Below are 25,831 nucleotides of genomic sequence, written 5' to 3' on the forward strand. Positions count from 1 at the left end.
GGAAGCTCCTGCGCTGACAGCTCTTCCTGGCCCTGCCCTGCCCTGTCCTGGCACTCACCTGGATGAGGCTGAGCACCTTGTCATGCACAATGGCGGGTGGGTTGTTCTTGGGCAGGATGGTCCTCACCAGCACACTCTCCACGAAGTCCTGGCTGGCCACCAGCACGTGGAAGCGGTGCCCGCAGTTCTTGACACAGGTTTCTAAGACCTGGAGGGCCGAGAGGTGCCGTCGAGCACCTTGGTCAGAGGAGAGGCGGTGCTCAGGACCCCCACCCTTGTGGCTCCTCCTGTGACCCAGAGGGGAGGCCCAGGAGAAGAGATGGGACTTCCTGGAATGAGACCCTTGAATGTGGAGAACTGAGACAATGCCAGGACTGGGGGACTTGTTTACTGGAGGGCACGGCCTAGGGTGGGCAGAGGTGTGGTGTGTGGGCCGGACTTCCCTCCCTGACTGGCGTCAGTGCACGTAGAATCCCGACGCTGTCTCTGAGGTGAACACGGTCTAGAGAGAACGGGCTCTCCAAGAGGAAATCAAGGAGCATCTGAGATGGCAATCGACTGGTGAGCCTGTGGCCCAAGGAAAAGGCACTGAACTTCCCTCCCCACTTTCCACTTCCCACTGCAGGAATTGCCTTTGCTTTTCACTTAAGCCAATTCACCTGGATATAAATGCTGCTTGTGGAGGAGGGTGGGACAGCGTTTATATCTTCCCCAGCCAAACCCATGCTGACAGCTAGGAGGCCCACGCGTGTCTGACTGTCCTGAGATCTGGGCTGGTTCAGTGGTGTGGGCAAGACTGTTCTCAGCCACTGGTATTTATTTTACATTCATTTGCCAGAGCACCAAAGTGCTGGGCAGCACCCAACTCAGTCGGCCAGCCTCCCTGCCCCCACGGAGGCCTGGGTTTACTGAGCTTCAATGTCACCCGCAGGTCCTTTGGCCCAGGCTCTCCCTGCCAGTGGCTCTGGAGTGATGTAAGCGTCTGTTCCCATGCTGGGGGATTGGGGAGAACCTTTCCAAATGGCCTCTTGCCATTCTGCATCCGCCTGCAGTGTAGACAGGACAGTGCGTTGCCTACAGACCTTTCTAGCTCTCAAATGAGGAGCTCAGAGGAGGCTGGGAGTCCTGCTGGGTCTGAGGGGAGGTGACTTTCAGTGGACCGTAGTCCTGCCACAGGACGGACGGATGGGGCACTCACTGTGAGAGCCAGCATCACCTCGTGGAAGTTCTTATTCCCCACGATTCTCTTCTTTACTGCTCGGAGGGCATCTTTGGGACTAAGAAGGAGGACAAGAAAAAGGGTGGGCTTAGGAATAGAGCCCCCTTACCCAACACCAGAGGCCCTGGAGAGCTGGAACAGTTCTTATTGGCCCATCCTCCCTGTGCCCCACCTGTCTTGTGTATCCAGCCAGGTTCTGATCACATCAGAATCTTCCTAGCCCATTGCTTAGCAGGGACTCACAACCTGTGGCCCCTGGACCTCCTGCAGCAGAGTCACTTTGAGAAAAGGTGAGAGTGTTTTGTTAAAAGTGCAGAACCTGGCCGGGTGCGGTGGCTCACGCCTGTAATCCCAGGACTTTGGGAGGCTGAGGCAGGTGGATCACTTGAGACCAGGAGTTCAAGACAAGCCTGGCCAACACGGTGAAACCCTGTCTGTACTAAAAATATAAAAATTAGCCGGGCGTGTTGGTATGAGCCTGTAATCCCAGCTACTTGGGAGGTTGAGGCGGGAGAATCGCTTGAACCCAGGAGGCAGAGGTTGCAGTGAGCCAAGATTGCACCACTTGTACTCCAGCCTGGGCAACAGACTGAGAGCCGAGATTGCGCCACTGTACTCCAGCCTGGGCAACAGAGTGAGACCCTGTCTCAAAAAAACAAAGGACATTAAAAAAAAAAAAAGCAGAACCTAGGTCCCCACCCTAGACCACATGAACCAAATTCTCAGGGAGTGGGGCCCCTGAATCTGAACGCTTCTCACACTCCCCAGGGGTTTGTTATGCATGCTCAAGTTTAAGAACAAATAACCTGGAGGCAAAGTGTTTTCATTACAAAAATAGAGATGGGGTCTTGCTATGTTGCCCAGGCTGGTCTCGAACTCCTGGGCTCAAATGATCCTCCTACCTCAGCCTCCCAATATGTTGAGATTACAGACATGAGTCCCTGAGCCCAGCTAGCACAGTGTTCTGATGCCCCGTCCTGGCCAGCTGCTCTATCTGTCCATTTATCCTTCCATTCAAGTCTTTTTTTTTTTATTTTCTTCTGAGACAGAGTCTCACTGTGTCGCCCAGGCTGGAGTGCAGTGGCGCAATCACAGCTCGCTGTAGCCTGGAACTCCTGGGCTCAAGTGATCCTCCTGCCTCAGCCTCCCAAAACGCTGACACTACCAGTGTGAGCCACCATGTCTGGCCCATTCAACTCTTATTAAGCACCCAATACGTGCGTGGCACCATGCTAGGTGCTGGGGATACGGTGGCAAACAAGACCATATGGCCCTGCCTCCTCCCCACCTTGCGGGGAGATCCAAAGAAGAGCAAGGAATAAGCAGGTCCTGGAAAAAGAGCAGAGGTGAGGATGGGGGTGGTCAGAAAAGATCTCCGAGGGGGTGGTCTTGAAGTTGGGCCTTGAAAGATGGGAAGGACCAGCTGGGGGGAGTGGGGGCAGAGCAGTTTGGGTCAAGGTCAGAGCCTGGACCAAGGTCTTGGCTGCAGAGCAGCTTGGTGCCTTGGAGGAACTAAGAGGAGGCCACACTGAGTGTGGGGGAGGTTGGGGAGGGCTGAAGAAGCCTAGGGGTCACGGCGTTGGGAGGCCCCTGGAAGCTGGGGTGCCAGCCTGATCTCCCTGTCCCCTCTGTGATTCCCACCACCCTCCACCCTCGGCCCTATACAGGTATACTCAGTGCTGCCCTGACTGCTCTTGTCTAAAAGCCTTTGTACACGGCCCCCACTTGCACCCTGAAGGCTCCTGATGTCCACATCCACAAGGCGAAGCCTTGGTTAAAATCCACCCCATCCACGACACTTTCCCAGGTCCTCCAGTCTCCCTGGCCTGTTCTGCCCTGCCACACTGAACTGGGGGCCCGCCCTGGGTAGAGAAGAAGCCTGCCAGAGGGCAGGGATGCTATTCTCTTTGGACAGCTTCTCTTTCTAGAGCCCATCACACTACTGAAGCGTAAGTAACATTTCCCAGCCTGGCCAGTGGCCCCTGGGGCCCATCCTGCTGTCTGCCTGGCTGTCAGTGCTGACCCCATCCAGGACTAAAGCAGGAGAGCCTGGAACCCTGGCACTGGTTCTCAGCAGGAGCGAAGGCAGAGGCAAGGCTTCCTAGGGACGGAGCCTGCCTGGGGGCTAGAGCTGTGGATGCGGTCAGGCCTGTGGTGGAAGGGACACAGTGGGGAAAGGGATGGTGGCCCACCAAGGGGGGTCCTGGCCCAGAAGCCTGAGAGCAGTTTCCAACCCTTGCCTCCCTGGGCAGCCCCTCGCCTGTCCCTGGCTCCTGGTCTCAGCCTGGCCACTGACCCACGGGCTACTTCAGCACTTTTTAGCGACTTCTTTCCACCTCTTCTAGGGTGGCCTAGAGACAAGGGAATCAGAATCATTCCCTGGCGTGTTCCGCCACGCGCCACTGACCTGGGGGCCCACCCTGGGAGAGAAGAAGCCTCCTAGAGCGCAGGGACAGTGTCCTTGTTGGACACCTTCCTCCCTAGAGGGAAGCACTGGGAATCGGAAGTTCTGGCCTTGCCACTGCTGTGGGCCCATGGTGTCTGGTACTCTGCTAGGAGCACAAAGTGTATGACAAGGAGGCCACAACCCAATGGGGGAGACACTTTAGTAATGAGGCTAAGTTTAGGTGCCATGCTTGGTGAGGTCAAGGGTCACACCTGCCTTTGATCACTGCTGGGTCCCCAGTGCCTCTTGTGGTGCCTGGAACACACAAGGTGCTCAAATAAATAGCAATGCACCTGAACAACGCTGAGCCCGCTCCTCCCATGTTTATAAGGGACATGGGGGCAACATCCATGAGGCTCCCAGGCCTGTCTAGAGACTTGGTGAGGTTTTCTGCCTCCTGCTTTCTTTCTTCTGACCTCTGCCCACCACTCCTTCCCTCACCCTCACTCTCATGAGTCCTTGGCAAGACCAGGGAGCAGGTTCCGGCAGCCACTGCCCTCTCCTGACTGGGCCTTGACTGTGTGACTCAGATGCCCACAGCCTCCCTCCAGCTCAGAGCTGGGCACTCCCTGCCCTCCACCTGCATCCAGCCTGCCCCTCTCCACGCAAAGCCCTCCCGGGCTGAGAGGAACCCTGCATTGGCCGCGGGAGAGCTGGATGATCCCAGCGAGAACTGGAGAGGGAAAGGAGGGTCCCCACTGATTTCTCAGGATGGAGGCCCCGTCTGGCAGCACCTCCTGCTCCCCATGGCCCCCACGCCTCTCCCCAGCCTTCGCTGGGTTTTCCTGAGAGGACAGGGACCCTCGCATCCTCTTTCTGCTCCCTCCAGGGACTCGGGCTTATTGCTGGAAGGATCTAACAGAGCACCTTCGAGGACAAAGACCTAGAGAGGTAAAGTGACTTCTGAAGGTCACACGGCTGGTCAGTGACAACGAGTCAGACATCGGAGGCCAAGACCCCAATCCCTCCCCCACACCACGTGCCTTGGCAGGGCTCCTTGGCACTGAGCAAGACGATAGCGTGACCCCAACACCAGAAATGCCTGGCAAATGCCAGTGCTGTTCAGGCTCACGGTTCAGCTTCACTTTCCCTGCCATCCTTGTGCTCTCCCCTACCCTCCAGGCTGGTGTCAAATCTTAAGGAAATGGAAGTCTGTTTCTGCTCACAGAAAAGCCGGAGTCTGTCTAGCGCACACTCCCGCCTGCAGAATGCAGATGACGCTTGGGGTCAACAATCAGAGTCTCCAGCTTGCCTCGTCCGAGGGAGATGCTGCATACAAGGCTGGGCTTCCAGATCCGTGTGGAATCTGGGCTGCCACTAAGAGAGGCGGGGTGGGGTGGCAGCCCCCAGCGGCCAGCTCTACTCCTGCTGTGAATTCCTACCTTGGATGGGGCTCAGATGACCTCTGCAGCCAAGTGGGTTGGGTGAGACTTGGTGGCTATGGCAGCAATGGGGCTGGGGCAGGGGCTCCCTGGAAGGGTGCAGGTGTGTGCTGCGTGGTGGATGGCCGTCTCTGCCTGTGCCCCACAACCTCTCCTTGGAGGGCCCTTACCCTTCCTCCGTCTCGTTGATGATGTCGCAGATCTCCATGTTGAGGGCCCAGTCCTCGCTCTGCAGGGAGCCATCTGTGGCTTTCTCTGAGAAGAAACCATGAGTCATAAAGGCATGAGGGGGTCCTGAATGGGTAAACTCAAACCGTGGGTGGGAGAGGAGGGGGTTGCAGGGCCGGATGAGATGGGGAGGAGGAAGATGACAGACGCTTCCTGGGCACAGGGCCTGGCCCTGTGTGAGACTGCTCTACACACATCGTCCCATCGTCACTAGATTCTTGTAGCCACTGAGGCCGGGAGTACCTCTGCCCTTCAATGGATGAGGAAACCGTGACTCTGAGTGCACCAAAGGGATGCGCCAGAGGGGAATCTAGGCGGGCCTCCATGTGCTTATTCCTGACAGGACAATATGGAGACAGTGCTTTGCTTCATTTCTGTAGATAAGATGTTCTCCCTTGACTTTAGAATTATCTTTTGAGCTGGGCGTGGTGGCTCACGCCTGTAATCCCAGCACTTTGGGAGGCTGAGGTGGGTGGATCACCTGAGGTCAGGAGTTGAGACCAGCCTGACCAACATGGTGAAGCCCCGTCTTTCCTAACTACAAAAAAGTAGCTGGGCGTGGTGGCACATGACTGTAATCCTAGCTACTTGGGAGGCTGAGGCAGGAGAATGGTTTGAACCCAGGAGGCAGAGGTTGCAATGAGATTGAGCCATCACACTCCAGCCTGGACAACGAGAGCGAAACTCCATCTCCAAAACAAACAAACAAACAAACAAACAAACAAAAAAGAATTATCTTTTGAGTTGGTAACCATTCACAGGATACAAAATCTAAAAGTTCTCAAGTGGTATACAATGGAGCTAGGTATATCTATCTCTGTCCCCTGCCCCAGCTCCCTCTTCCTAGAGGCATCCCCTGTAACCAAGTTCCTCTAGAATCCCACAGAGGCCTTCTTTACCTAGGAAGAAAAGGCTCCATTACTAATAGGTCACCTCGCCCTCCTGTACCCTTCTGAGGCACCCACGGAAGGCACCGATGCCGAGCCACCCGGCAGAACTGCCCCAAAGAGAGGTGATGATTCATGCAAGGTATCAGCACGGCAAGGTATCAGCACGGCAAGGTATCAGCACAGTAAGGTATCAGCACGGCAAGGTATCAGCACAGTAAGGTATCAGCACGGCAAGGTATCAGCACGGTACGGGCCCAAAATAAACACTCAGCAGGTGGTGGTGGTTCTTTTTAAAAAAAGTTGAGGCGAAAGTCACATAAAATAAAACTAACCATTTTACCGTGTATAATTCAGTGGCATCTGGTACATTTGTGTACTAAATACAACCACCACCACCTCTATTCAGTTCCACGAAATTTTCACTTTGTGGCAGTTCCTAGGGTAAGATTTCCAGGCCGGGAGTCAGCTGCAGGGTTCTGGAAGCCTGTCAGGGCCATGGCCGGGACCACTGGCTGCAGGTCTGCACGGTAGCAAGTACCGGGCTTGGCAGCCTTTTGTAAACCGTAGTGTGGGAGGCACTAATTGGTATTACATGAATGATGAATGCAGGAACTCGCAATGCTAGCACCCTCTTAAACAGTCTTTAGGAAAGGGAGGTGCCGCATGGCCTGTTTTTTTGTTCTCTGCGCTTTCCTAGATGCTATCTTCACGCGTCAACCACATGCACACAGGAAATTTTGTGCCCTGTTTCTTGCAGGTAACATTCTATTATGCACATCACTCTGGCTGGTATGTATTGTGACTACATGGAGGACTGTGTGATAAGATAGGCCTTGCTCAGCATTTTAAGGGTGAGACCCTGTTCTGACGCAGGGCACTACCCAAGGCTCCCTCCCCTGCAAGTGTCACATGCAGAGTACTCATCCGCCTGCTGCAGCCATCCTGCCGGCCTCGGCACACCTGCTGGCTGGCAGGCCTGGCACTTGGACACAGTACTGCTGGCTGTCTATTATCTATCAGGAGTGTGGGCCAGAGTAGGCATGTAGAACTTGTTATTCCACGTGATGTCACGCTGTCCTGCAAGGGAGGCTGTCTCCTCACGGCTGTGCCCCAGCTTGGGGAGGGTGGGTGACTCCTCGCTTGCTACACAGCTATTTGTAAGCCAGGCCGGTTCCAGGCACTGGGATACCGTAGTGGACTCGGTGGGCATGGTCCCTGCCTTAAGGTGCCCAAAAGAAGCCACAGTGCATGCTAAACCCAGTCTGCTGGAGGACAGAGGAGGGCAGCTTCTGTGGGACTGGACAGGGCCCTCTTCTAGCCAGGCTGGCTCAACCAACTCTAAAACTGTGGCTCTGAGACCTTGGTTTTGCAATTGGCCCAACTTCAGTTCTACCCTCAGGTCCTGAGCCAGATGGATGCCAGGGTGGCCCAGGACACATGACAGGCGGCTGAGGCAGAGGGCGGTTGCTTTACCCCCAGATCAGGCCTGGAGGAGGGGATGAGGAAGGCTCCTCTGACAGGGCTGAAAGACAGAGTCGTCCATCCTGTGAAGGTTTACTGAGTGTGGCTTCTTTGTACCACACCCCTGCCCTTTGGGGTTCCACAATCACAGAGCCACCTGGGAAGAACAGAGCGGGCTGAACAAGTGTCCCTCTGAGCAGAGGGCCATGCCCTGCTTTGGAGGGTTTTGGGGCAGGGGTTAGTCATGTCAGTCAGTGTTAACCTACAGAACCTGCTCCTCTGCCACAGGCCACATCTCAGCAAGCCCCAGTCACACAGGCCAGAGGATTAGTGTCATCTCCCTCCCTACCCACACCTAAAGGCCGCGAAGTCTTGCCAAGTCAGCTGCCAAATCTCTGTCCATCACACTATCCCCTTCTCACCATCCCCTCTGCCACTGCCCCTGCCCCAGCCTGGCCACCATCCTCCCGCTAGACCACCGCCTCAGCTTCTTCCCTCCTCCTGCCTCCCTCCTCCCACCCATTCTCCACGCTGCCCAGAGGGAACTTTCTGAAACCTGAAAATGACAGTGTCCTTCCTGCCCAAATCCTTCCGTGTCTCCCTAGTCTTCGACCTGGCCTGCATGCCCTTCCACAATAATAATATTTTAACTTCCCAAGTTATATGCCATAGAATATCAAGCAGCATTAGCTGTTCACATGAAGAATGAGATTTAATTTTCACACGCTGTAAGGTGTGCATTATTGCCCTCATCTCATGAGGAAACTGAAGCACAGAGAGATCACCAACTTGCAAAGGGCACACAGAGGTAAGGGCGGGGCAGCCGCTGACTCTGTGGCGCAGGTGCCTGAGGCTTCTGTGCCATCCGCATCTCTCAGCGGGGGCGGGGAACTCTGCTTTCCCAGAAGTGCCCTTCCTGACCATGCAGGCAGTCGGCCCTCTCCTCCCTGAGCTCCACCGGCAGGCCTCTCAGTGGTCCCCCCCATCAGATCCCCTTCTGTCCCCAGTGCCTCCTGAAAAGGATGGGCACCTCTCATCTCCCGGAGGAGGGAACATCAGTGTTTCAGGAGAGGCTGTGTTTTGGAAAGGCAAGCAAGTGGCTTTGAAAGGGAAGCGGGTACATTGATAAATAGGAGAAATCCCATACCAGGGAATCAGGTGGGTGCCGAAGGACCCCGCGCCCCCACCCCGTGCATGAGTCTGATGTGACCCAATCAGTGCAGGCAAGCTCCTGAGCCCTGAGTGGCAGCAGACAGCAGTGGGCAGAGCCAATCAGAAGATGGAGGTTTTCTGCGGGGTGGGAGGGGACATGTGGCCTCAACGAGAAAGGGTAGAGGAAGAGGAGGAGGAGACAAAATCGGGACAAGGCCGATCTGAGCAATTTCAGTACAAGACAGCTGTTGGGAGGCTGTGGGACACATCTGCCCAGATCATCACTTGCCAACTCCTTCTAGGTTCCTCCAGGTCCAGGTGTGGACAACGGGATTGGGGAGAATCATGTGGATTTCCTTCAGATGCCCACAGGGTAGGCATATTACATCAGGGCAGAATTTTAAACTCACAGGAACCTGGCAATATTTGCTTTGTTTTTGTTCTTCACTACAGAAGTAATTCAGCTTGCTATTTTAAGAAGGGGGAATAAAAACACTGACAGTGGTTACCAGTTACCAAGAGAATGACAACTGATTCCCAGACCTCGGAGCTGTAACCTTCAAGGGCCTCCGGGTAGCAGCTGTGCTCTTGTCTTCCAGCTCCTGACAGAGCCAGGCCCTGCAATCCTCCACCTGTCATCAGGTGGCTTTGCGGTTGTTTATGGATGGCAAGCCTGTGGCTTCGGATCACTGGGCACCTGTGCGTCCTTACAGCAAGCAGTCTGTCCTCTCCCTGTTGGGCCTGGTGCAGATACCACCTCCCTGGAGGGCTCCAGATAATCTGCCTGGCACGATGGCAAGACCCACCTGGCCCTTCATGGAGATGAGGATGGAGTGGTACGAGTCTGGCCTGACCTAACTCAGAGACCGTGGGCAAAGATCCAGCCCCTCTGAGTCTCTGTTTTTGCACCCGTAAAATCAGGATAAGACTGCCTGCCTCACAGGATGTTGTGACCTTGCAGCCAGACAATGTCAGTATGACATCAGGAAAGGCTAGCAATGAGTAACCGAGCTACAATGACTATGACGGGCCAAGAGAAAGAATGAGTAGTCTCCAAAGACACGCCACACCACGGGCAGGATCAGAGATGGGGGCCTTGGTATGGTATCACCCCTTTCTTTCTTTTTTTTTTTTTTTTTGAGACAGTCTCGTTCTGTCACCCAGGTTGGAGTACAGTGGCACAATCTTGGCTCACTGCAACCTCTGCCTCCCGGGTTTAAGCGATTCTCCTGCCTCAGCCTCCCGAGTAGCTGGGATTACAGGTACCTGCCAACACACAGGTACCTGTAATCCCACACCTGGCTAAGTTTTGTATTTTTAGTAAAGATGGGGCTTCACCACGTTTGTCAGGCTGGTCTCGAACTCCTGACCTCAAGTGATCCACCCGCCTCAGCCTCCCAAAGTGCTGGTATTACAGGTGTGAGCCACTGCCCACTGTGTCTGGCCAGTATCACCCCTTTCCACACCAGCCTTCTGGGAAGCAGCCTGGAGCCCTCTCGCTCCCACCCTGCACATTCCAACAGTCTCATGATCACTGAGACAGCTCTGGCTCAAGCTGCCACCTCCCCAGGCCTGCACTGCCACCTCCACACTCTACTCAAACATAACTCCAAGCACAACTTCCTCTGTTTAAATATTGTCTATCACCCTCACTGCCTGAGGATCAAAAGCCCGAACTCTCCAGGGGCTGGCGTCAGCCACAGTCAGCTGTACCCCCTCCCTCTATGTGGCTTGTCCTCTCACGCCTCTGAGCTCCTGTCTGCAATGCCATTCCTCATTCCGTCAGGCTCATCCAGTTCACATGCTCATCTGGCACTCAGCATGCACCAGGCATGGGACTAATAAGCACGTCATACCCTCAGTCACCCATCACCACAACCTTTAAGACAGAGGACGAATAAACTCAGGGGCATGGAGAAGTCAGCAATTTGCCTGCAGTCACACTGTTTGTGAGATGCAGAGCAGATTCAAAGCCAGAGAAGTCTGGTTCTCAAGTCCATATTCATAACCACTACGCTATGTGCTTCTCAAACATTCTCAACACTTGTCCAGACTACAGGGAGACGTCAGTGAGCAAATCCAGCAAGGGCCTGCCCCAGCGGTGGTTTATAATCCAGTGGAAGGCCACAGCTGACAATTCCAAAAGGTCAAGTTTCTATGGCAGGAAAGACCAGGTGCTGAGACAGTGCCAGGCAGGCTGATGAAGAGGAGGAATGAGTCAGCTGAACTCCCCTCGTCTTTTTTTTTGTTCTTTTTTTTTTTTTTTTTTTTTTTGAGACGGAGTCTCGTTCTGTTGCCCAGGCTGGAGTGCAGTGGTGCAATCTCGGCTCACTGCAACTTCCATCTCCCGGGTTCAAGCAATTCTCTGCCTCAGTCCCCCAAGTAGCTGGGATTATAGGCACCCACCTAATTTTTTTTTTTGTATTTTTAGTACAGATGAGGTTTCACCACCTTGGCCAGGCTGGTCTTGAACTCCTGACCTCGTGATCCACCCGCCTCGGCCTCCCAAAGTGCTAGGATTACAGGCATGAGCCACCGCGCCCAGCCGAACTCCTGTCATCCTTTTTTTTTTTTTTTTTTGAGACTGAGTCTCACTCTATCGCCCAGGCTGGAGTGCAGTGGTGCAATCTCTGCTCACTGCAACTTCCACCTCCCAGGTTCAAGCGATTCTCCTGCCTCGGCCTCCCGAGTAGCTGGGATTACAGGTGTGTGCCACCATGCCTGGCTAATTTTGTATTTTTAGTAGAGATGGGGTTTCACCATATTGGCCAGGCTGGTCTTGAACTCTTGACTTCGTGATCCACCTTCCTCGGCCTCCCAAAGTGCTGGGATTACAGGCATGAGCCACCGTGCCCAGCCGAACTCCCCTCATCTTCTAAGCCCCATCCAGGGTTGGCTCCTCAGTGGTGCCTCCTTCTGGGTAGACTGTGTCACTCCTCATCCTGCACCATGACAATAACAACATCATGGAGAACAATGACAAACAGCCATCATTCAGTGAAGAAGCGTCAGCCTGTGTAGGATGCTTGGGGGACCTCCTTTTGTGTCACCTCCCCACATCCCTGACTGTCGTGGAGGCAGCCAATGTGCGGAGGTTTGTGACTTGCTAGATGCAAAGCCAGGCCTGCGTGCTCCAAACTCGTGTGCTCTCCACTCTGCTCTGTCCCCGTGAAGACTGACTCTGCCTGCCTGGGGCAGACACTTCTGGGGCCCCCCTTCTGGTGCAACAGAGCTGGGGGGGCATTACATACTTTTGGAATGACAGACTGAGACTCTGCACTGCCTAGGTGCTCAGTTCGATGCTGACTGCCCCTGCCTACCCTGCTTTCCCAGAGCAATATTCACTGTATTTCACTGATTAGCTACCAGGCTAAGGACAGAACAAGAAAGAGTCTGGCTGTTTTGAGACATCGTGGAGCTGTCAAACCCACCCTGAAACTGCCGACCTTCAGGCTTCTTGCTAGGTAGACAAAGTGCGTTGTGGTGGTGGTTTCAGACTCTGCTGGTTGGGTTTCCTGTTACCTGCAGCTCAAAGTATTTGTGATTAATATTCCGCTTTAAGGAGTGAGGTCCAGCTGCCCTGGCCTTCCCACGGGACTGCTCCGTGGTGGACAACTACGGCATGGACCAGAAGGCACCGGGCTCCACTGAAGCCCTCGGGAGCCGGCACTGAGACCTGGCCCAGTCCTTCCTCCCACTCCCTCTCGTCACCAGCTCAGATGACTGCCCGCACCCGCCCCATCACCCTCCTCAGGCTTCTGTGCTTCTGAACATGCTGCCCTTCTTCCAGGAGGAAATGTGCTCCTCCCCACCTCAACTCGTGCTCCTAAGCCCAGATCAAAGGTCAGGTCTGGTGGAGTCCACCCTGACACCCCCCACCCTGCCAGGGCCTATTCCTTCCAGCTAGCGGCCGATAGCACTTTCCACAGACCACAACTCTAAGCACTGCTTAGTGGAGTGATTAAAATAACTCTGTTGGGCGATTTCTTTGTTTCTACATCTCTCTCTCCCAGGAGTCTGTGAGCTCTTTAAGGGTGGTGGTTATAGCTCACGAATGGTCCAATTGTCTACCCCAGCTGGGACCTGGCCCATGATAAACCTGCAGTACCTGTTTGCTGAATGACTGAATGAAAGATGAGGCCGTATTCACCAGCACAATAAACCTTTATAACGGTGTAAATGAAATGAAACACCTCCACACTTTGGCACTCATTGATCCCTTAGTAGCTATTGTGTGGAAATCCTAATCTTTCTTCAAACTTGCAATCCTCTGAATAGTTTTTTTTTTTTTGAGACAGAGTCTCACTCTGTTGCCCAGGCTGGAGTGCAGTGGCACGATCTCGGCTCACTGCAACCTCCACCTCCCGGGTTCAAGTTCACCTGCCTCGCTCGGCCTCCCGAGTAGCTGGGACTACAGGCGTGCGCCACCATGCCTGGCTAATTTTTGTATTTTTAGCAGAGACAGGGTTTCGCCACATTGGCCAGGATGGTCTCGATCTCTTGACCTCGTGATCCGCCCGCCTTGGCCTCGCAAAGTGCTGGGATTACAGGCGTGAGCCACCGTGCCCGTTTGAATACTTTTAAAAAGTACCACGTCCCTCCTTAATCTGTCCTCCAACATCCTCAGGACCTGTGACCACTCCACTCTGGTAATGATCTCCGGAGCCTTCACTATTCTGACAGACCCCTCTGGATATAGGCCAGCCGTGCTGTCCATCTGGAAATGCAGTGTGGGAACCCACACGCCACACTTACCTGTCCTTGCTAGATACTGTATTTCTATTACTGCACTCAGTGTCTATGTGAAATGTTTATTAACCCCACCACATGGAGCTGACTCCAATAGTTGTGAAAGACGCTTGCTCCCCCCGGGCTCCCAGCATTTAGCTTTTCTAGACCCCCTTGCAGCCAGAAGTAGCCCTGGGACTTCTGGCCGCTGAGACAGAAGCGGGTGTCTCTTGGGCGGCTCCTGGGGAAGGTTTTGCTTTCTTGGTAACAGAGACACAGACATCTGGTACTTTCACCTGTGCTTCCTACCGTGAGAACACAAGCACGAGGATGAACCCAACGTGGTGAAGAAGGTTAGGCAGAAATACAGAAGGAGCCACTGCTGAACGAATTCATTCTAGGTGGACACAGATGTTTTCACTCAAAGGGAAACCCAGTAGGTCTCTTAGTTCTCTTTTTTTTTTTTGAGATGGAGTCTCACTGTGTTGCTCAGGCTGGAGTGCTGTGGCACGATCTTGGCTCACTGCAACTTCCGCCTCACCGGTTCAAGCGATTCTCCTGCCTCAGCCTCCAGGGTAGCTGGGATTACAGACGCCCACCATCACGTCCAGCTAATGTTTGTATTTTTAGTAAAGATGGGGTTTCACCATGTTGGCCAGGCTGATCTTGAACTCCTGACCTCAGGTGATCTGCCTGTCTCGGCCTCCCAAAGTGCTGGGATTACAGGTGTGAGCCACTGTGCCCGGCCTCTTTCAGTTCTAAGGGGGAATCAGTGAGATGGAAAAGTTGGGAGGATGGGATGCAGACACAGACAAATCCTGCCCAGACTCCGGCACCTACCAAGCTGTGTGAGCCTGGGTGACTCCTGGGCCTCTCTGTGCCTCAGTTCCTCCTCTATAGAATAAAGATGACCAAAGCATTCACTTTCCAGGGATATGTGAGGAGGAGAGTATACATTTCAAGCACCAAAATAAATGCTATCCTCTACAAACATATCAACCACAACATGATTGAGAATTTCAAGAACCCCATAAGAGATTTTTAAATCACAAATATGCAGAAGCCATTTTTTTTTCAGCCAGAAACTTGTCTTGAAAACTATTTTCCAAAGGAATAACTCTTTCCAGACCCAGCGTGGAAAGTTCCATCCATCTCCTAATTTGCTGAGCCACCCTTCCTCAAAACCCTGGCTGCCTCTCCCCTGTTATTTTTTTTTTTAACCATAACCACAAGAGAAACCCTAAAATACCTTACAGAGGGTATTGCTTCTGCAACCCACAATTTTAAAGTCGATGTAACTAAGTATAGTACCTAAAAAAAGGAAATGTCAGTGAGATAAAGAAAGGTTTTCTAAAACTCCCCAGGTAAGAAGAAGTGAGGCTGTGAAGGCAGAGGCTTGAAGTGGCTGGCTGAGGTATAGATGGCATTTGTTTTCACTCCCCACTTGGGAGTGTAAAAGGTGTTGCTGACAATCTGGATGGTCAGGGGTGGAGTGGGGTTTGTATTAGTCAGGGATCTCTAGAGAAAAGGAACTAGGCTGGGCGTGGTGGCTCACGCCTGTAATCACAGCACTTTGGGAGGCCAAGGTGGGTGGATCACGAGGTCAGGGGTTCAAAACAAGCCTGGCCAACATGGTGAAACCCTGCCTCTACAAAAAATATAACAATTAGCCAGGTGTGGTGGCATGCACCTGTAGTCCCAGCTACTCAGGAGGCTGAGGCAGGAGAATTGCTTGAACCTGAGAGTTGGAGGTTGCAGTGAGCCAAGACTGCCCCATTGCACTCCAGCCTGGGAAATAGAGTCCATCTCAAAAAAAAAAAAAAAAGAGAAAAGGAGCTAACAGAAAGAAAAAGAGAGAGACAGACACACACACACACACACACACACACACACACACAGAGAGACACACGAGAAAGAGAGCGAGCACTTAAGGAATTGGCTTATGCAGGTGTGAAGGCTTAGCAAGTTGAAAATCTGTAGGGTGTGCTGGCAGGCTGGAGATCCAGGGAACAGATGCTGTCCCAGTGCAAGGGCAAGGGGAGCCTGCTGGCCAAATTCCCTCTTGTTCTAGGGAGGTCATTCTTTTTCTATTCAGGCCTTCAACTGATTGGACGAGGCCCACCCACGTTATTGAGGGCAATACGCTTTACATGGGTCTGGTGATTTAAATGTTAATCTCATCTAAGACATACGTTCACAGAAACATCTAAAACAATGTTTGACCAAATATCTGTCTCCCGTGGCCTAGCCAAGTTGACACATAAACTTAACCACTACAGGGTTTATACTGCACCAACACAAACAAGTTCAAACAGTAGACCCCTCTGTCTGTCCCTAAATTTTCTGTTTGTCTCAGCCCCTGCGGTCTGGCTGGTTCTTCTCTCCCCCTCCCTTCTCCCCTGGCTCCATCCTTCCCTTCTCTACTTTCCCCAGCAGGAGCGAGGCCCAGTTCCCCTCCTCAGGGCTTGCATGGTGGTTCTCCACCGCACTTTGCAGTGCTCTATCAACTTGTAAGTTTCCCGTGTCCCTTGAGGTGGAGACCTGGGGGACGCAGCCGGGAAGGGGCGGAGCTGGCACCTGAACCCAGCTCTTCTGATGCAGAGACTAAGCTGTGACCCCATTTCAGGCTGCTTACGTCCCAGTGATCAAAATGAGCTATCTGGGATCACACCAGGTGGGCTCATGGGCAAACTTAAAGACAGTTTTAGAGGGACATTAAATTTTTCCTCTCCTGCATTATTTACTTTAATGCAGGATAGGAAAAAAACACAAACATCAAAGCCATGATTTCATGGATATAATTACATAAGATGAGGTCAAATTTTAACAGATAAGCTAATGAAAAGAAAACCCTGTGAAAATATTAATGAAGGTGGCATGGGGGTAGACACAAATCACAAAGGAGCTACATGAAAGACAGAAGTTTGGGCCGGGTGCAGTGGCTCACGCCTGTAATCCCAGCACTTTGGGAGGCCAAGGTGGGCAGATCGCAAGGTCAGGAGATCGAGATCAGCCTGGCTAACATGGTGAAACCCTGTCTCTACTAAAAAAATATAAAAAAATTAGCCAGGCGTGGTGGCAGGCGCCTGTAGTCCCAGCTGCTTGGAGGCTGAGGCAGGAGAACTGCTTGAACCCAGGAGGCAGAGGTTGCAGTGAGCCAAGATCGTACCACTGCACTCCAGCCTGGGCGACAGAGTGAGTCTCCATCTCAAGAAAAAAAAAAAAAAAAAAGACAGAATTTTGGAGCGCACTGACCTAGATCAAGATCTCCTTAGTAAGGCAGTAAAGAGTTAACTGTCCTGAATCCCCCTGCTTCTCATGGGGTGATGGCCTCAAGCTAATTAGGAGACACTGAGGGTTTGGTTTTTTTTTTTTTTTTTTTCTAAAACCAGAAGAGTGGAAGTCTGAGACCATACTCTTATTTCTTTGAGCTCACTAAGGGAATAAAACCTATTCACCAGTTCTATCCATAGGGGCAGGCAAAGGCCTTAATTTCCATGTAAGAATCTGCTCCTCCCCACAGCCTGAAACCTGACCTGTCTGTGAATGTGGCAGCTACCCAGCCAGTGACTGCTCATTTGCCAGGGACACAAAGACCATCACAAAGGCTGCACTGGAGTCAGAATCTTGGGCTGGCACTCAGCTTGGCTACTAACTTAGACTGGGTCCCAGGAATGATAACACCAGTGAAAAATCACAACAGCTAATAATTACAGACACTTCCCGTCTGGCAGGAAGTGCTTTACAGCACAACAACACAACAGCCCTATCTGATAGGTGCTATTATTATCCTCATTGTACAGATGAGGAAATCGAAGAACAGAGAGGTTAAGTAACTTGCTCCTGGTAACAAAGCTGGTGAGGACTGAACCAGGCCTCAGACCATTCAGTGTGACTCAAGCTCACCCTGGGCTCTACTAATATGTGTACAGCTGATACAAAGCCCTTTCTAGACAAAGCTCTGCCATCCTCAAGACAGAAACGTGGGTCCTGTACTTATGGATCAGGAAACAGAAGCTTCAAGATATTAAGGCTCTCGCAGGCACACTGTGGGGATAAGCACCCTCAAGCATCCCCGGGGTGGGTGCTCTGGTACCCCACTTTGAGGAACAGTGTGCTCCATCATTCTGCCTCTGGCCAGCTGCTCCGATTCAGAAGTCAGCAAACTATGAACCCATATGCCAAATTCAGTCTGTTTTGTATGGTCCTTGAGCTACAGATGGTCTTTATATTTTTAAATAGTTGCAAAAAAAAAGCCGAAGAATAATATTTCATGATATGTGAAAATTACATGAAATTCAAATTTCATTGCCCATAAATAGTTTTATTGGAGCACAGTCATTCTGATTCATTTACCTATGGCCTATGTAGCTGCTTTTGTGCTATAATGGCAGAACTGGGTAGTTGCAGCAGAGACCATCTGGTTCACGAAACCTCAAGTATTTACTATCTGGCCCTTTATAGAAAAAGCTCACTGACCCTGGTCTAGTCCACTCTGCTAACCGACGCAGGAATCCTTTTTATAGTCGCCCTCCCCACCCCGGCTTCTGCCTTCACACCTCCAGTGGTGGGGGGCTCACTACCGAACAAGGCAGCCAGTTCCATCTTTGCAAGGCTCTAGGGATAGCTATTTATACTGAAACCGAACTGCTTATTCCTGTAAGCACACACTCTGCCCTTGGAGCCTTGCACATTCAGTTCTATCAGTCCTCCCCAGCAGCCATCAGTTTTTTTTTTTTTTTTTTTTTGAGATTGAGTCTCGCTCTGTCACCAGGCTAGTGTGCAGCGGTGTGATCTTGGCTCACTGCAACCTTCACCTCCCGGGTTCAAGTAATTTTCCTGCCTCAGCCTCCCAAGTTGCTGGGACTACAGGCGCGCACCACCACATCCAGCTAATTTTTGTATTTTTAGTAGAGACGGGGTTTCGCCACGTTGGCCAGGATGGTCTCGATCTCTTGACCTCGTGATCCACCCGCCTCGGCCTCCCAAAGTGCTGGGATTACAGGCGTGAGCCACCGTGCCTGGCCCGCCATCAGTTTCTTTCTTCCCTCTGGCATCAAGTCTTCCCTGTCCCTATATATGCCCTCTGTCATTCCTTACCAATCCTCTGGGAAGCAGAAGGAGAATGACAGCACCTCTGTGTTGCCAAGAGGGGAGATGGGCGATGGAGAGGGACCGTGACACAGTGAGGAGCAGAACCAGAGCTGGAACCAGGTGTCCCGCCTCCCAGCCTGGTGTCTCCTCAACATCACTTAAGTGTCCACTTTCCAGCCCATCATTCCCCAACTGGCCCCCAATGGCCTGAAGTGGTCTCTCACTTCTGTGATTCCTTCCTGTGGCTCCCCCGGCTTGGCTTTTGTGGATTCAAAGACAGCTCTCTCTGACTTTTTCACTTTTCCCCTCCAGGGCTCAGTCTTCAGGCTCTGGGCTCTTCTCCCCTCACACCCAGCTCCCACCACCCCAACCACTGAGGCTCAACCCCAGGGACGACCCATATTTACCATCTCTGTTGTTTGCAACTTACTGTCGGCAATCAGCTAGGATATGGACTCCAAGTGCTTGGGGGTGAGCTGACAGCTAGAAATGGAAAATGGGATTCTTGACATCTGTCTATAAAACAGAGCCAGTAGGCCGGGCGCGGTGGCTCACGCCTGTAATCCCAGCACTTTGGGGGGCCAAGGCGGGCGGATCACGAGGTCAGGAGATCGAGACCATCTTGGCTAACACGGTGAAACCCCGTCTTTACTAAAAATACAAAAAATGAGCCGGGCACGGTGGTGGGCGCCTGTAGTCTCAGCTACTCAGGAGGCTGAGGCAGGAGAATGGCGTGAACCCGGGAGGTGGAGCTTGCAGTGAGCCGAGATCATGCCACTGCACTCCAGCCTGGGCAAGAGAGCGAGACTCCATCTCAAAAAAAAAAAAAGAATCCTTAATAACTCACTTATTAGGTTACCAGAAATGGTTCTGACATTTAAAGTAAATAGCAAAGTTTTCTGACTCCAGTGTCAGTTAGTGATAAAAACCAAAGGGAAAAACCTACATTCCGAGGTCAGGAGATCGAGACCATTCTGGCTAACACAGTGAAACCCCGTCTCTACTAAAAATACAAAAAATTAGCCAGGTGTGGTGGCGGGTTTGAAATCCTTGAAAGAAGAGGGCTGTGACAACACCAGCTGGTACAAAGGATCAGGAATCCTCTCAGCTACGGGTGCTGCCCTTGGGAAGCTCCCCCACTCATCGATGAGGGAGAGGGGCCTGCAAGTGTAGGACCCATGTACATGTCCTTATCTGGGGGTAGAACAAGAGTTGTGGCTCTTGGAGGGTGGGACAGACATCAATTCAAAAGAAGCACTGGGCAGCTCAAGGCAGTGTGGTGAGGGTACAAAAGAAGACCTGGGTCTGGATTCTGACTTTGAGTGGCTGTGGAACCCTGGAAAGCGATGCTTTCCCTTAGACTGACTTTTGGTGAGATGGGAAAAAAACAGCAAAACCGCACAGGGTCACCATGAGATTAATATCCAGGACGCTAGCAGAATACCTGGCAGAGTTATTATGGTGTTTGCTCACAAAATGTTACTTTCCTTTTCTCCCTTCCTCCTTCCTGCTACGTGCCAGGCACTGTGCTAGGTGCTGAGGGTCTGGAGAAATAAGGCACAGTTCCTGCTCTCAAGAAGTTCAGCCTAGCTGTGGAGACAGACATGCACAACCACTAACAGAGTGGGGTGGTGGCATATTAGTATAATGAGGGTAGAAATAATAAAAATAGGCCAGGCGTGGTGGCTCACACCTGTAATCCCAGCACTTTGGGAGGCCGAGGTAGGTGGATCACTCGAGGTCAGGAATTCAAGACCAGCTTGGCTAACACAGCGAAACCCCGTCTCTACTAAAAATACAAAAATTAGCCAGGCAGGGTGGCGTGCACCTCTAATCCCAGCTACTCGGGAGGCTGAGGCAGGAGAATCGCTTGAACCCGGGGGGCAGAGGTTGTAGTGAGCTGAGGCTGTGCCACTGCACTCCAGCCTTTTTTAAGACTCTGTCTCAAAAAAAAAAAAAAAAAAAAGAAATAATAAAAATGATGATGCTGATGATGACGGGAAGAGCTAATATTTCCATACACTCACACTGTGCCAGGCACTCTCAGAGGACTATCTTGTTTCATTCCAGCAACCACCCTGTGAGGCAGATGCTGTTAGCAACATTCTACCAAGGAGGAAGCGGAGAGTCAGAGCCCAAGGTCATAGAGCAAGGGGGACCGAGGACCTAGGATAAAGGGAGAGTAAAAGAGCAACGTCGGGCTTGGGGCAGGCCTCAGGGAGGAGGTGATGATGGCCTGTACTTTGAAGGGTGATCTGGAGCTCCTCAGTGGGGTCACAGGAGTAAGCAACCCAGGCAGAGGGGCCAGCAAGCACAAAGGGGTGTGTGTGTGTGTGTGTGTGTGTGTGTGTGTGTGTGTGTTGGGAGGGGAGGTGGATGAGAACTTTGTGATTCGGGTGACTGACACTCATTCCTGATTAGCATCATTAGAACCCACCATCTGAGGGATGTCAATTCCATATGGCTCTACAGCTCTACTATCAACAAGGGCATGGGAGTCGGCAGGCTTGAGAAGAGATGGTACTCCTGCAGCAAGGAGGGGGGCCTGGTTTACAGAATTATAAGCAGCTCTACTACGTCATCAGTAATCACAGCCAGTGAGCAGTACCTCCTCCGCCTCTTTATCTAAAAGAATATGGAATACTGAGGGGATTAACTCAAACTCTTAATTCTACTTTTGGAGCCTCTTCAGCTTTGGTTTAAATTTCAATGGCTCAGTTTTGCTGTCAATTCACTGGGGTCTTGGGTGAGTCACAGCCTCCACTTTCCCCTCTCTGGACCTCAGTCTCCGCCAGTGTAAAATGAAGGGGATGGGCTGGAACAGCATTAGCATTACCTGGCAACTCATCAGAAATTCACATTCTAGGCCAGACACGGTGGTCATACCTGTAATCCCAGTACTTTGGGAGGCCGAGGTGGGTGGATCACCTGAGGTCAGGAGTTTGAGAACAGCCTGGCCAACATGGAGAAACCCCACCTCTATTAAAAATACAAAATTAGTCGGGTGTGGTGGCGTGTGCCTGTAATCCCAGCTACTTGGGAGACTGAGGCGGGAGAATCACTGGAACCCGGGAGGCGGAAGTTGCAGTGAGCCAAGATCGTGCCATTGCACCTCAGCCTGGGCAACAAGAGTGAAATGCCATCTCAAAAAAAAAAAAAAAAAAAAAAAGAAATTCACATTCTAGAGTCCCACTGCAGACCTAGAGCGTCAGAAACTCTGGAGTTAAGGCCCAGATATTATTTGTTTTAACAAGCCCTCCTAGGAATTCTGATGAGAACAACTGGATTAGAAGATTCCCAGGTAAGGCTCTTTTACCTGTAAAATTCTATTTGTGCTCTAAGGTATTATGATTTAGTAGCATTCTCTTTGCACAGAAGTATTTCTTGCCCAAGAAAGGCAACCCTTCAGGGTAAGAAGAGAAGTTTGCTTTGACTAGCTGAAATCCAGAACCCAGGTGAGCTTTTCCAGAAAGCCTTAAGAGTATGTGGCTGACTTTGAAGCCAGGTCTTTTATTTACTTGTTTATTTTTAAGTAGTAAGTCTTGAACTTGGCATGTGATAAAAGCAGTGGTTTCTGTAGCCAGAGAAATAAAGATGAGAGGAGAGCTGCCTTCTCTTTGCAGCTCCAAAAAATCATGACTCACTGTGGGGTGGGTGTGTGTCCAGGGGAGGGCAGGGGTCCTTTGAGAGGGCAGTTCCTCTCCCTGGTTCAGGAGCTTCCTGGTGTGTAAATCCTGGACTGCCACCTCCCCCTTGGAGAGCATTGATTACAAAACCTCGGAAGAGCCACCAACAGCCACCGTGGCGATTACAACACAGAGCCGGGTCAACAAGCTTTCGTGAGGTTTGGCAAGACAGTAAGAATGGAAAGAATGTCTCATCTTAAAAGTTTTCCCAGTCTGGACTTAAGACGAAAAGTCGTCATCAAAAAAGATGAAGAATAATTTCACAGTAATGCGATGGTTTCTTCATGCAAGAATCGGGAACACCCAGACCATCCTCCTGAGAAGTGTGGTTGTTTGGGTGAAGGCATGTCGGTTCTCACGGTGTTGGTGTCCAAGAATGAGCACCTATAAGACCTACTGCCCAGCGATTGCCAGGGATTCCTAACCTTCACTTGGTGATCTCACGAACAATGTGTGTGTGTAAATACATATAATATATATGTATGTGTATAAATATGTACATGTATGTATGTGTATATTTATATCTGTGTGTGCGTGTGTGTGTGTGTGTGTGTATGTGTTTCAAGAGATGGGATCTCCCTGCATCGTCCAGGTTGGAGTACAGTGGCGCCATCAGGGCTCACTGCAGCCCTGACCTCCCAGGTGCAAGCAATTCTCCCAGATCTGCCTACGGAGTGGCTGGGAGCACAGGCACGCACCACCACGCACGGCTAATTTCTGTTTGTTTTTTTTTTTGTAGAGACGGGGTCTCGCCATGTTGCCCAGGCTGGTCTCGAACTTCTGGGCTCAAGCGATCTGCCCGCCTTGGCCTCCCAAAGTTCTGGGATTACAGGCAGGAGCCACCGCGCCCAGCCCAATGATAATAAACATTATAACTGTTTTTTTTTATATGGCACTGGCCATGTACCAGGCATTGTTCTAAGTATTTCACATTTATTAAGGAATTTAATCTTCACAACAAGCCCACGGAGGTGGGGTCCATTATTGCCCGCCAATTACAGGTGAGGAAACCTCGGCCCAGGGAGGCTGCGTCACAGAACTGTGAGTATCCTGTCACCAGGGTGCAAAGAACCACGGACCAGCAGACAGGCGCCAGGTGCCGTGGGCTCGGCTTGGCCCGAGTGCCCGGCTGCCCCACCTACGGAGCACCGAGGTGGGCTGACCCTGAGGGTTTCTCTGACCACTTTCTGCTCAGGTTCTGAGTCTGTGCGGGTCCATTTGAGGCTGGGTCGAGAAAAGAGCTCAGGCGGACACGTCCTGAGACCCGGGTCCGTGAGGCCTGGCCGCCGGCTGTCCGGCGCTGGGCCCCCTCTGGCCAGTCGCCCCCCAAGACGCCAAGCCCCGGGCTTCGCGGTCCTGGGAGAGGGGACTTCTAGCCCTTCTCAGGTGTCCGTGTCCGGAGGACCCGGTGAGCCAGGAAGGAGCTGGCCAGAGCCCAGGCAGCGGGACCAGCAGAGCGGCCCAGCCACTGCCAACCACGCAGTCCCTTTAACCCCCAAAACTTTCTCCCTCAATTGGGGACCCCAGCAGACGCACATTGGCTGCGCCGTGGGCATCCGGACCCACCCTCTCTCCTTACCTACTGGCTCTCGTATACATCTATCACAAGCCAAGGCTTCCTAATGGCCCAAGTTTTTGTCAATCAACAGTGGGAGGAAAGCTGGGCGGGGCCAGGTCGGAAAGCTACACGCCAGCCTCGTTGCCCTCCCTGCCTCCGTGACTAGGCACCCGGAGGCTTCCCAGGGGACCGAAGCTGGGTGCGGAGCACCGGGGCGGAGCTGTGGGGGGCTCCAGGGACTCACCGATGCGCTGTCCCACTGGAGAGCTGAACGGGTTCCCCAGGAGAAAGTCCATTGCTGCTACCGCCGCTGCCACCAACCCCGGGAATCAGCTGACAGCAACCGCCAGCGCCACCGACCCGTCACGTGACGCACCCGGAGGCCGGCGAGGAGGCGTGGGCGGGGCGGTGGCACCGCGAAGCTCGACCACAGGCCCCGCCCTGAGACGCGAGGGTCCCGCCCCCGAGGTGGAGGGCAATGACCTCACTGCGGCTTCCTCGGCGGCGGCGGGCATCACACACGACGTAGGGCCTGGGGTCGGGGCCCAGGAAGCGCGGTCCTCTTTAAGCCACGCCCTGACCTTTTAGGGCGAGGTCTAAAGGACCCTTTACACATTTGGGAGACTGGGTCGTAGACCAGGGAAGTGACTTGGGTGAGTTACACAGAAGCCGAGACTCTTAGTGTCATAGCCCTTAGTCCTTGGGACCTCACTGTGACTGCACACCTACCCTGGGTGACAGCCTCTCTGGGCTGTTGTCTCCTTGTCCCGATAGGACTCTTCCTGTTTGATGTCAAGATCTCCCCGTTCCAAGATGCACCCTGCCCGCAGCCCAAATTATCTTACCTTAAATCAGAGGCAAGGGCAAGGGGTTTGTCATCTCGAGACTGAGAGGCAATTTAATGAATTGCAGCGCAATTCCCTCTAGCGCCCAGGATGGCAGAAAGCACAGATGTAGTCACGAGTGGGGCTTTGATACCCGTCTGTGCCATAAATTTACTGTGTGAGCCAAACATAGCTCCCATTTTCTCTAGATACTGGAATTAGATCAAGGACTCGTAACCATTTTTAAAAAATATTTTATTTAGGTCACAGTCTCCTTTGAGAATTTGACAAAAGCCATGAGCCTTTCTGAAGAAAAAAGGCAGCGATACAATTTTGCTTATAACCTCAGGGAGTTTCTGGGGTCCCTGAAGTACAACCGTGGACCCCAAGCTAAGAATCTCAAAGGCCTTTCCCAGCGTTGAGATTCTAATCTCTTCAGCCTTCCTGGCTGTGTGTGGTGTGTCTCCTGACGCCTACACACTAGATACCTATCTATGGGTTACGACCTTTTCTTCTGGCATGTACTCCAAAAATACAATAACCATGGCCTTAGTAGTCTGGCTACTGTGGGTGCTTAAATATTTATTGTGATGTTTGGGGTTTTTAAATCTGAAAGGCTAGTAAATTGACTGTACAAATTTTGGATGATAGAAAACCTAAATTAAGCAAGGCGTGGTGGCTCACGCCTGTAATCCCAACACTTTGGGAAGCTGAGGCAGGTAGATCACCTGAGGTCAGGCGTTCAAAACAAGCCTAGCCAACATGGTAAAATGCCGTCTCTACTAAAAGTACAAAAATTAGCCAGGTGTGGTGGTACACGCCTGTAGTCCCAGCTACTCAGAAGGCTGAGGCATGAGAATTGCTTGAACCCAGGAGGCAGAGATTGCAGTGAGCTAAGATCGTGTCACTGCACTCCAGCCTGGGTGACAGAGTAAGACTCTGTCTCAAAAAAAAAAAAACCAAAAAACAAAAAAACAAACCTAAATTAGAACTTAATCGCCTCTGTAGATTCACTTGTTTGAGCAGCCATGGGGTCTGATGTCTTTACTGTACAATATAAAAACCGCTTTGAAGTGTTTCCACAACACTCATGAGACCTGTTCACAAATGCCCTTGCCTCCACGAGTCTGGATGTCCCTGGGGGCTGAGCTGCTATTTCTATC

At 52.1% G+C, this 25,831-nt stretch overlaps 1 protein-coding gene across 5 annotated transcripts in view; it reads right to left on the reverse strand.

The window, feature by feature from the left end:
- Nucleotides 1-24,265, reverse strand: part of TOM1 (target of myb1 membrane trafficking protein) — a 48,269-nt gene extending 24,004 nt beyond the window's left edge. For 2 of the 5 annotated variants that reach the window (XM_030815671.1, XM_030815672.1), the window contains exons 1-4: nt 24,089-24,265; nt 5,218-5,302; nt 1,199-1,277; nt 59-208 (exon numbers count right to left, since the gene is read on the reverse strand). In XM_030815671.1, the coding sequence (XP_030671531.1) occupies nt 59-208; nt 1,199-1,277; nt 5,218-5,302; nt 24,089-24,140 (366 nt within the window). In that variant the 5' untranslated portion in view covers nt 24,141-24,265. The remainder of the gene's footprint in view (nt 1-58; nt 209-1,198; nt 1,278-5,217; nt 5,303-24,088) is intronic. The other 3 variants (XM_030815674.1, XM_030815675.1, XM_030815673.1) reach the window with 2 other exon arrangements.
- Nucleotides 24,266-25,831: the final 1,566 nt, after the last annotated feature.

The sequence above is a fragment of the Nomascus leucogenys genome, chromosome 7b (genome assembly GCF_006542625.1).
Source record: "Nomascus leucogenys isolate Asia chromosome 7b, Asia_NLE_v1, whole genome shotgun sequence".
NCBI classification, from domain to species: Eukaryota; Metazoa; Chordata; class Mammalia; order Primates; family Hylobatidae; genus Nomascus; species Nomascus leucogenys.